Source organism: Protopterus annectens, chromosome 8.part0 (assembly GCF_019279795.1).
Source record: "Protopterus annectens isolate FY-2018-M chromosome 8.part0, PAN1.0, whole genome shotgun sequence".
Classification (NCBI taxonomy): domain Eukaryota; kingdom Metazoa; phylum Chordata; order Ceratodontiformes; family Protopteridae; genus Protopterus; species Protopterus annectens.
Genome location: NC_056741.1, coordinates 46,272,742 through 46,285,476, shown reverse-complemented (window position 1 = coordinate 46,285,476; position 12,735 = coordinate 46,272,742). Strand labels below are relative to the sequence as shown.

Sequence of the window (12,735 nt, the reverse complement as noted above, 5' to 3'; positions counted from 1 at the left end):
CAAGTGTTGCACAGATGAAGAATTTGAATCTGGGAGTCAACATCCAGCAGTCTAGTTTGAGGAAACATAACAGAAAGTATTGTTATATGGTAAAATGAGAACAATCCAACTGGTTGTTTGTACAACAGCTTTACAGCAAGGAAACCTTACAGTGAGAAGCATGACATTCTGATAGACAGCTTTTAAATCACAGACCTGGCCTTGGAGTGTATTACAGTAAGGTTATCATCAAATCAGGTACACAGATGACAAACAAATTGCTTCCACTATCAGAAAAGGCCTTGGATAACTTACCCTGAAATTGGTGCGTGTCTTTTGCATGCTTTGTTTGCTGTTCATGTGACTGCAAAGTCAAGGGACATCATACTGTACTCACCGTCATGTACAAATAACAAAAAAAAACAACAAAAAAAACAAGGCATACATACTGAGAGGGACTGGTCTTGACAACACTGTTTGATATTTCCCCTGCTCCTGCAAAAGCAATATATACAAGAAACGTAACTAAGGCCTACTTATGGAAAGAAAGTTACACTTGTGTGTCTCCCAAGGCATGATACCACATCTGTTAAAGGGGAAATTATACAGAACTTCTAATAACTCACTTACTGACTGGGGAATATTTAAACATTATGGCCTAATGGACCTTAACACTCACATTTTCCACCAGCAAATGCTAAGGAGGTTTAGTACATCTACTTTGATATTTTATAAGACTATTATAAACAGCCAAAAAAACAACTCACATAACAGATGCATAAAGAACCCAATAAGACAAGACACCAGCAAAACAAATAAACATCCATACAAACAAAAATCACTTCTCTGTTTATCTAGGCATTGAGTGAGATTAAACAAATGTCCCAGAGTGTTTCAGCGTACTTGCTAACAGCATTTTTAACATTTACATAAAAATAGGCAAATACACTGACAAAATGTCCAATAAATAATGGCATTCATTATAAAACCCTTTGCCCCCAGGGGAAACATACCTATTTCCACACCGGCCCCCACCTCAACTTCACACCAAACTAGCCAGCAGTGATGGCCTTGACTACAGCTATGGCATTTTACATTACAAAGAAACATGTAGTATTTTAAAATAATCATGGAAAGCAACACCTGGAATTGTAGTTTTCTGACTGGAGCTGTGACATTCCTTGCACATTACGAGGCAGAATACACTTTAACATAGCACTATTCTGCAATAATAACAAGGACGCTTTTCAGTCATGATCTAGCCCACTGGCAAAATTTAGTAACTATCTCCTGTAGGAGAGTGACAGAGTAAAGTTGTTAGATTACAAGCTAGGCTAGAATTAGGGTGGAGATTTCAGCCTTCATAAATGCTCAAAGGGGTGAGGAAAGATTTAAAGAACCTGAAATGAAAACATAACATTGTTATGGCTTTTTCAGCTAATGTTAATACCACTTGCAACCATACCTCTCAATTGTCCAGAATTTGGCAACATCCAGACTCTTACCTCATTTTTGGTCTGTTCCATATAAAAACTGTAGTTTTCTGACAAATCAGTGAGGATTGAAACCAGTAAGTAATAACACTTGGGTTTCAGACTTCATATCCTTCAGAAAATGCAAGTTTTTATTTTATTTTACATTTGTTGACCGGGCTAGTCTAACTTGATACATGTCCATTTTCAGTAGAGGCCCGGGAAGAAAAGCTCCAAGACACATACAAAATACAATACAGAAGGTTGCAGCAGTCCAAGCTTAAAAAACAGCTATTGTTAATAAAAAATTGTTAATAAAAAATACAAAATACAATACCCATCATGAGCATAACACAAACAGCAAAAGGTAATGTACAAGAGATGATACTATATACATATATTTAAATTGCAATAACATGGTCTATTGGTTCTTTAAGGATAAGTCTATAAAGGTGAAGAGTATTCCTTAGTGTAAAGGAAGAAAGTTAGTCAGGATTAATACAGGAGCATAACCAGTGTGTATTGAGAAATAGTTTTAGATTATGTTTAAAAAATGTAAGTGAAGACAGAGTTCAGTGGGTAGTAGACTCCATTGCTTTCCAACAGTATTCGAGAACAGAGAGTCTCTTGCTGAGTTGTTGGATCTGCAAGTATTAATTAGCAGTTTGTTTGAGGGGCATAAATTCTTAAGATTGTTGTAAGGGGTAATGAGGCTAGTGAGAATTGGAGTGTTGGTGGGTTGATACAGGGTCTTAAGGGCTATAGCAAGCTGGTGAAATTGAAGCTAGTTTAAACTCTAGCCATCCTAGTTACTTTAGATTAAGACAGTGATGAGTTCTAAAAAGAGAGCCAGTGGCAAATCTAGCAATACTATTATAGGAGATTGCCAGTTTGTTGAGGTTGTTTTTAGAAAGTATTAATGTATATAGGTGAAGCATACAGTAGAGTGGAGATTAAGTGAGTGCTGGCTATAGCGGTCCTAGCTACTGGTGTAAGAAAGGGTTTGATTCTATACAGGGACCCCAATTTTTTGTTGACTGATTTTATTGCGCTGTTTATATGAGTATCGAAGTTGAGGTTGTTATCTATTGTTATTCCTAAGAGTTTAGTGGTTGGGTCGGGAGAAATGAGAGTACCATTATTAGATATGAGTGTGAAATTTATAGGGGTGGACTTTCGGGTTGGCGTGAAAAGTAAAAGTTTAGTTTTCTGGGGGTTTAGGAGGAGGCAGCGGTTTGAGAACCATTGTTCTACTGTATTGAATGCTTTTTGGTTAAGGGACTGTAGTTCAGTTGGAGAAGTGGCTGAACAAACTATAGTAGAGTCATCTGCGTATTGAATACAGGTGGCGTGTGGAATTGCTGAGTGAACGTCATTAATAAAAATGGAAACATTTTCTACGTTTATAAGGGCAATATTTATTTTGGCCATTACACTCCAGTTTTGGCTTTGTCCAGAATTTTTGCACCAAGTGGTTGAGGTGTATGTTTGCAATGTACAGCCATGGGCTGCAGTTCCATCTTCATCCTGCAGTGCTGAGGGTAGTATATGTGATTAATTCTCAGTATTCAGAATATAAAAATGATCTAGAATACATCTCTTCTAAGTTGCAATTAATGATAAATATGTTTCTATGCATTTCTACTGAATATAGAAGTCTGTCATTGGAATTATGACTCCCCCATTTAAATTATTTTGGTTTCAGAAATACTGCTCTATATTGTCAAGTGCCACCAGCTGTCTTGTATAGCCACTTGTGTCCTCCTTTTGGCATTCAGTTTGCAACAAACATATTTTTTTCGGTCTGACAAACTCAGTACACCTGAAACATGGAGTTCTGATGAAATAAGAATTTAAAACAATACTCTTTTTGCAGAAAAAAAGTGAAACTTTCTGTTGTTTTGTATGTTACAGCAAAATATGCATACTATGCTTGTCTTGAGAAACATGTAACTATTTGAGATTCTACTTCCTACTTTCCCTAAATGGTGTTGGTCATGCAATATGCATTACAAGGGCTGACTATCCATGCATCCTTTCCTGTGAACTTAAAGACTATATTGAAGCAATAGAGAGAGACTGTCCTTTAAAGTTAGGTTCAAATTCAGGTCAGAATGGCATTTTGGAATTTACATACTGCAGCATCTACAAACAAAGTGACTTGAAAACAAAAAAGTGCAGTTTTTGGTTATACAACATATAAGGCTATATTCTTAAAGAACCGGGGTAGTGTAGCATAGATCTTCTCACTACCTGTACTGCTACACATTTTTAAATTTCAACATTGCCTCAGTAAGACATCATTGGGGGGGGGGGGCAAGCACTCCCTATACCACCTGAATCTATGCCAACACTGCAGTACTGTAAAATACCTGCTACACCTCAGCAGATTATGAAATTCACTAATGCTGTATGTTAGTGAGCCTCATTAACTATTAGTGACATATTCTGCCAACTGCTGCTCCCCATGGTCTCCCCCACTGCTCCACCTGTATGTGAGTTGTGGTATTGCAGACATTTAGCTTGCCTGCAGTATCACAACTGATATATAGGTGGTGTCAGTCCACATAGCACCTCCTCTATGTCAAAAGCAACAATGCATACACAGCAAGTAAACACTGCAAACTGCATGCACTGTAAAGACCAACATTATAGGGAGGACATGCTGTGGTTCTGCTAACAAAAAGCCAGTAAGAACTTTACAGGTGCAGCACTCACTATACCATGTAGCCTTATTGACTTTAATAGGCTACACATTACAGTTTTTACATTGACGTTCAATAACCATGGAAAAAATTCTAACTGCTGAAGTACAGTAAGCCTGAGTCCAGTTCTGTAACTGGGTGTAGATGGCTCTGCCAGTCTTCATTGACCTATGCCACTTGAGTACCGATTGATCCTGGTTTTGGAAGCGAGCACAGAGTAACTGCTTCCAATGGTATGCTACACTTAACTTTCAACTTCTTTGCTGAAGAATCAGGGACACAACCAAAAATTACAGGGGAACATAGGCCCAAAATCAAAGATAATTTATTACTTTAATTCACTTAAGTTAACAGGACAACAGGTTTTGCATCAGAAGGTGCATGTCTGTCATTATTGACTGAATAATCTTCAGCAATTTATCAAAAAATCAAAACCTGGGACAGGACAAAAATATAAAGCAAAATCATGGACAGTTGGGAGGTATGACATTGCACCATATGATTACTCTTTTGGAATGTGACAGTTAATGCAGTTGTGAACTTTGATCCTGAAATGCTTAAGTGATGCTTTTAATTTTTCAAATACAAAGGTATAAAATATCTGAAAAAATATTTCCCCCTTAAAATTCAAGATGCAGCTGCTCCTTTGAGAATAGAAGCCTAATCTAACAGTGTTTTACTGATAATTAAATTTAATGAAAAATGTTGACAATGTTCCTGGCCTCATGGTGTTGGCAGATACAGCCCTATGACCCATGAGGACTGTGTTCAGTTAGCAACATGAATGCCAGAGGGACAGGGCATTACGAAAGATGAGGTTGTGTGGACAGTACCGTCTCGCTTATCCTAGGGGGAGGGAGGTGGACAGGCCTACCAGACTGGTAATACCTGCTGGTGATCAGTAGAAAGATGAGTGTAGAAGCCTGCATATCTTCACTGATCAAGGCAACCACTGTTGTTCAAGCAGGCCTTATGTTAAGTGAGGCAGAGACCCTCACTAAGAGCAATCTTACACCACAGCACTCATGGATGCAAACAGGACAGACAATGGCAGGGAACCCCACTAGGAGCAAGCAACTTCCCTACAACTTAAAACGCAACTCTGCTAACAAAAAGCCAGTAAGAACTGGATACAAACAATGGAGCTGATGGCCCAGGTGTGGTAGATCAAACAGGTAAAAAAGTGAACACTTTTGAATAGTTTTTGGGGAGCAACAGACAATAACTACATACAAACAGCACAAACTGAATGGTCAGTAGTAATACGGTTGATGACAAAACATTTCAAATCTATTTTACAAGCATAAGAGAAAAATCACGTCGCGAGTATTGTAGAGATACGATCAGGCATCCAGTGCGTCCTTCTGTAAATGAAACTGTATCTATAAACATAAAAAAATTATGTTAGTAACAGCTGCCTGCATTTACCACGATCACAGTTGAATGCTATTTCACGAATTTGTTTGCAGCTCCTAGTCCTACCTAATGTGCATACCCATGATGCCCTATTATTCTTTCTAGTATATGTTATGCCATACCAGCTTTTAATCCCTTACGTTTCATAATTCATCTCGGTGTTTTTCCAGTTACGAAAATATTGTGTAACACTCATTTCGTACTACCAGGTAACATCGTATGCTTTGCCTTGCTTGTTTTGTACTTGAATTATTACTTGAGTTACGACTGATTTAAGTACATTAAAAGCGGTTAGTAATTTGTCAAGTGAAAAATGATGGCGGCTGTGGTAACTCTTCAGTGCGACTTGACAGCGCTGGCTGGAACAACAAAATTTAATACATGACTGAGTAATGTTAAGGGTTTTAAATGTTACGACGGTGAATTTGCGAGCTTAAAAGATCATACTTTTATTTCATATATTTTTCGTAAAAAAACAGACACTGAGAAGGCTTTAAACACTCGCGCGCACCGTTAATAACACAAAGCACTTCTCAGCTCGAGACAAGGCTTTTGTCTGTTTTGGCGGGAAAAGCTTTAACGCTCTCTTTCACTTCCCCGTCTGTCGATCACCCCATCCGATCCTTTCCAAACGACAACGAAATAGCTTTCCGAAAAAATAAAGTAAAAAAAAAATGAAAAAAAAAAAAAAAGATATGAACATGAACAGAAGGCCAGATTAAAAACATAAAGAATCGGGACGATTGTGTTTGCGCGCGCCTTTGGAGGTGGGAGGGAGGCGCCAGTCATACCGATCTGCGCATGGCAGTTTTAATCCAGTCAGGGTACAGAGCCGGTAAAATAAAGTACCGTTCAGTGCACATTTGACAATAACATTTTAAGAAACAACAGTTATGGGGGATGGTTACGCACATGCCCGCATGTCCACATATGATTTATTTTCGGGGTGCTAACCGCATTATATTTCGATCTCAACAATGGAAGAAACACAGCAAGTCGGTTGCCCTTTGAAAGACGACCTCGTCTTCCCCCTGCTTATTCGTACCTGCGATCGCGGGTGGGGGCAGGACGACAAGACAGCTGACGGCAGAGAAAGGCTACAAAAGTAGCACTGTTAAGCACAGCAGCGCAGGTCAAATAGGAGAAAGTCTGGTTACTTTATTTAATTGATAGCTTCACTGGGATGGACCATCGCTACCTTGTCAAGTTCCGAGCGGGCTGTGACATTGAGAGGTAACGCAGCTGTCCCTCGTAAGAATACTCGCTCAAGAAGAATTTCTCTGTATTGTAACGTTTTTACTTTTCAAGAGTATTTCTAACGGACAATAATAGACGCTGTTAGGTTTTAGGAATGCATTAACGGCCTTTTCCCCGAACAAGTGCTGACTTGAGCAAATGTCAAATTACGATTTAAAACGTTTTGAAACCGGTGCTAGTATAAAACTTACAAAAGTCCAAAGAAAAAACAGTGACTCGAGAGAAAAGGCAGGGGTACTTACACTGAAAAAATGAGTGTTTATTAGTACGCTTCCTTCTTAATAAGGCAGCTGAAGCAGACCCTTTGGACACATGTATAGTTCCTTAAATGATATTTCGTTCCGTGTTTAAACAAGGCGAACGCAAGAACCACAAACTGCCTCCAAAGTAACAAAATGATTGTTTCACTTGTTTCGTTACTTCTGATAATGAAAACAAATGAGCGAGGCAAAGCCATTTGTTGTTTGGAAAGAAGCCAGCAACCCCCCCCACACACACGCACAAAGCCAGCTGCGCTGTGCCACTCCATTGTACGAAAGGATAACTGAATAAAGGCACGGGTCCCAAACAAAAAGCCATCCATCCATTCTTTGGATAAGACTGTGCCAGCCTAATGCCCGATCACAGAGTCCTAACCAACACACACAAGTAATCAAAAGGTTAGCCTTAACGAGTGGGAGAAAAACGCATATGCTGACACACGGGAAAATGACAAAAGATCACGCAGCTGTGGGCACTGTAAACAAAGCACACATACGTACAGTGGAAACCACATCTAACTGTGTTTCTCTTACTATGCCTACTTATTACCGATTTTATCCTTAGATGATCTAAGGATAAAATCGGTAATAAGTAGGCATAGTAAGAGAAACACATGCACACAATCGAAACTGGCACTCTTTTGCAACACCAACTTTTATTATGAGCCGCGTTTTTACGGATAGCAAAACACAAGACATTTTATAAACCATAAATGTATATTCTTTGATAGCTAAATTAAACCCAATTTAAGAAAAGTAAAGAATTTCAAGTTGAAATCCGGAATACAGAAAACGTTAACTTATATGCATTGTTTAGTTTATATCACAGCTATGACATGAGACTGATTCTGGTAACGGTGTTTGATTTAAAGCTTTTAAAATTATGTAACTAAAACTTTTGATTCTTCAAAGCCAGACCTGTAACGATGTAACAATATGTGAACGTCTTTAGACAAAAGGGATGAAGCAACATGTACTACAAATGTTGTACGTTTGTATCCACTCTGCTAGTTGAGAGTGTGGTCTTCCAGGCTTATTACTCATTTTCTGAAAAGCCAGGTTGTGAATACTTTCGTGCCTAAAGAACTGTGCATACCTGTTTACAAAACAAAAGGCATAGCAATGGACCCTTTTGCATTACTGTGCTTTGATGTCGTCTAGTAGAATACAAGACAAGGAACTAAGTGCCAGTGTATGTGTGTCTGTGTGCGCATGTGTGTGCCTGGTAGTAACAGCTAAGGTAACAATGATCGTAATCCCTCCTGTATTCACTCTTACACCTGGGATATATATCTGTAATTATGCTGCTTGGCAAAAACAAATTAAGATAAAAAAAAATGTCAGATTTCTCTTATCCTGTAAAGTCAACAACGACTCTCATCGTCAGACATTCTAGAGACCCCAAATTCACTTAGACCCAAGATACCAGGTCCACCACTGGTATTCACATTTACATTCATACATCAATACAAACATTTAGTAAAACAAAAAGGAATCTTCCATTGCCCCCATCTTATATGTTGTACATTATACATTGTATAGTGAAAGCATGATGCCAGTCTACAATTTCTTTACAACAAAATCTTGATAAAACAAAAATCCAAGAAGTAACTAAGGAAAAGGAACATTTTCTTTTTTAAGAGTACTTAAGCAGCTATACTTTTTTCCATGCACACCAAAAGGATAATCTACAGTAGACATACCAAGAAGAATACGCACACACATCTTGCTTTACCTTAGTGCTGGGTTCGGTGGTGGTATCAGCTACCTCTGCCATCTTGATGTCAGACTGTGCAGGGAGGGAAGAGAAAGAAAGAGACAAGAGAGAAAGAGAAAAAGACTACTCCACAGAGGCCGCTGCAATCGGCATTGAAGACCTAATTTTAAGCAGCTGTATTTATAACCTTATTCTAGGGAAGGAGTAAGGGAGGAGTCTGCCAAAGAGGGCATGGAGAAACAGAGGAAGGGGCAAGGCAACTGTCAGTCAAACCCACGTGGGCTGGCCAGCAACAACTGAGAGTCCCTGAATCATCATGCTCTCAATCCTGATGTGCAGGATATTACAGCTAGGGCGGAGGTTTTTTTTTTTTTTTTGTAGAGAAACTTGGAACAAAAAGCAATCCAATATTTTAAACTGAAAGTCTATGTTCAAATCCCATTTCATCAAACAGCTAATTCTTTGATAATAGGCGGTACTTTGGGGCAGAAAAAAAGGAAGTATAATGTAGGACAGCTTAGGTTCAAATCCCACTTTTCTTTTTTTAGTTTTGATTTTGAGAAATGTATCTAGTTAAAAAAAGTAAGGAAATCATAGTAGGTAGGCCAACTGGTTCAGTGGGTGACCTTGTGCAAGACACTTAATTAAAGCTGAAAGGACTGAAAGAAGATTACAGGATCATACTTTGAGCTCTGTCACTCACTCACTCACTCACTCACTCACTGTGTAGCTATCATGTTTGTCTTTGGCCAAATAGTGAAAGATTTAGGACAGACTTGCACTACAAAAGTATATGTTTGTGTCACTGCAGTAAAGTGAATAACTGTTATACCTGTTGTAGAAGGTTATGGGTTCAAGTCTCTTACCAGTCATTTGAATGTAGTTGCTAAAATGCATCTAGATAATGATGATTCTGTGAATTTTGTACAGAAATGGAACATTTTTGGTGTCCCTGCCTAGTCATCTGCAAAAGTACAACTGACAGAGTCAGGTCCATACCACCGACTCACAACACATTTTAGTTTATGACTTGTGAAATTAGAGGTCCTGTGTACTTTCCTTGCACTGGGGTGAAGGTTAGCAGGCTGACTGGTTTGAAAAACCCCAGGCACACAGTTTATAGGACTGGATGCACTGTATTGTTCTGCCCATATTTTCTTTTAGGAAGCATGAGATGGGCCTGTTAAAGTCCTGCTCCTGTTACCCTGTAGTTGTGTATTACAGAAAATCATTAGCTGCTGTGATGGTTTCACCTTGAGCCATCTGCTGCTCGTGGAGGGGGCAGATACTTTAGTCAGGACATAGACTTAATATAGCCAAGACTCAGCTGCAAATTACCTTCCTAAAGCTACACCCCTATCCTTTAAGAATGATCACGCAGACACATAACTTGCACATCACCAATCTGTCCATGTTGAAACCTAGTCGAGCTGCTTTTTTACTGCATATAAAGAATTATTACATATTGAAGCATTAGTCTGCACTCAGCTGTTTAAGTGTATTCAGAAATGTGACATGCTTTCCCCCAACAGCATGGATTTTGGATGGCAGGAGTACTCCAACAGCATGGTATACATCATTGGTAATCTTCAAAATGCTGACACAGATAACCTGGTTGGTTCAGGCTTCAGAGACCTTATTAAAGCTTTTGAACTTGTTCACTGCTTTAGGAATGTGTCTAAAAACATTGACTAATTCAAGGATCCTTTTAAAGTCAGGTACAAATCTGTTACCTAGAGATTCTGTCTTAAAATGTGTGCCCAAAGGTTCTCTTTTTTTACATCTCTATGCTGTCTTCATTAATAGGTATCCCACTTCACCTTTATTTCTACCACTCATTCTATAGACAGATGATGTTGTTATCTGTAGGGCCAGCCTTTCCCACACCACAATTAAAAAGAGCTAGAAAGTTTCTTGTCCTTACTTTCCATCTAGGTATAAAAATGCATGTTCTAACAAACACAAATAAGCAAAAAACTGTTATATTCAGATCCTACCAAAAGCTCATATCAGTACCCCTGACTGAAACATCACTTGCAATAACCTTGATAGACTAGAGACTATAAGCCATTTCTGGTATCTAGGTGTTTAACATGGCAAACATTTAGGTTTTCAGCATCACATTGCTATAATAATGGTCAAAATTAACAAACTGCTTTTTCAGTAAACACAGATTTCCAACTTTCTCTCACTAGAAAGCAGATGTGCAGTCGGTAAAGGCATAACTAAAATATGCCCTCCCTGTCATTGCCATGATATGTAACCCTCCAATCCTGAATGCAATTGGCAATCATGTTTGCAGATATATTACCCTGCTTCCTGAAGGAGTACATTACAGCCTTACTCTAGCCTAAGCAAAATGGCTATATGCAAAACAGAGGTCCCATTTATGGATTTATGTTGATTTGTCATAGAAAATTTCAGAGACTGACAATATCACAAAACTCAGTCACCTAAAGCCACTTTCAGTGAACTGTAAAATTATTTTTTGCTGAGATACAAGCCCCACTGCACCCCACATGTTGAAATGTTGGAAGACACCTCCTAGACTTATATATGATATATATATTATATATACTCACACACACATACGTGTGTGTGTGTGTGTGTGTGTGTGTGTGTGTGTGTGTGTGTGTGTGTACATGTATATATTTACATGCCAACTTCAAAGTTGCGCAACAGTGGGAAATGGTGCAAAGTCCATTAGCACTGAAAGTGTTTTCTTTTTTTTTTTTCAGAGAAATTATTTTATAGTATCAGCATCCACTGACAGGGGTGGTTCTGCTATTATTCAAACTTCTTTTTAAACTGTTAAAACCAGAGTTCTTCCTCTGCCTAGTTGGATGTTTATTAACTGATTCCTTACATCCTTACAAATCCTTACCCTACTAGCTCAGTTTCCTCCTTGTGAGACTCCAAGCATTATGCACAAAACTATATATTGCAAATGACAACTTTTCTTTCACTGAGCCATAACTTTGGGAATCTCCTTCCTCCAGTCTAAAACAATTTTGACCATCAACTTTAAAAAAAATATCTTTTGCTCTTCTGTAATATTCCTTCCCACAAGTCAGCTCTTCATTCCCAACCCTCCTTTTCTCTCTTTGCCTTCTTATTTTCTGTTGCTGTTTTGTGAGTGCTATACATAGCTTCTCACTGTCGCCATGACCCATGCCAGAGTACTGCATTCTCTGGTTTATCCAACAGGTGGGCTGTCCTGTGGTGAGACATCTGTACATAACCACATCTCCTCAGCATACCATACAACACTATCACACTTAGCATACTTTGCAAACTGATCAGCATAGTGTATTTCATGCACTTTAAATGACAGACTCTACAGCTGAACTGGTAGCATATTTACCTGTGGGTTCAGGTCTCACACCAAGTAATTGTATTAATTTTCCAGTACTGACACAGCAGTGTAGCATAAGCCTTTGGCTTGGGGATTGGTATAATGATTAAAGTGTTAACCTTGCAAACTCAGGGTATGAGGTTTGATTCTCTCTTTGAAAAAATAAATTGGCTAGGCTTATCTTTTACATTTTGGGAGGCAATGTTGGCATAATGGTTAAGGGCTTACCTCACAGATACAATGTACAGAATTTGATTCTAACCTCTGGTTATCACCTGGGCTTGTAATAGTCTGACCAACAGCCTAGCATTTGCCAATGAATCTATATACAATTACAGGGGATGCATATACAAATTCATAGATAATAGCTGTCTGAAAGTGGCACATGCTGTGCTGATGTATTTACAGTGTGACACAACTTGTAAAAGAATTGTAGTATATATTGCACCCAATGGCTGGTGGTACATTAGCAGCACAACCATATTAATAGAATAAAGTGCGTCTCCACAAACCATTATAAAGTGAGAGACACAGAGTGCACTCCCCTGTGAAAATTAACACTTAAGACATAAGC

General features: G+C 38.6%; 1 protein-coding gene across 1 annotated transcript in view; it reads right to left on the bottom strand.

Annotated features, from left to right (window-relative positions):
* Positions 1 to 8,979, bottom strand: part of PTMS (parathymosin) — a 48,557-nt gene extending 39,578 nt beyond the window's left edge. Inside the window, exon 1 of the mRNA XM_044079595.1 lies at positions 8,825 to 8,979. Within this exon, the coding sequence (XP_043935530.1) occupies positions 8,825 to 8,866 (42 nt within the window). The 5' untranslated portion in view covers positions 8,867 to 8,979. The remainder of the gene's footprint in view (positions 1 to 8,824) is intronic.
* Between the last annotated feature and the right edge of the window lie 3,756 nt (positions 8,980 to 12,735).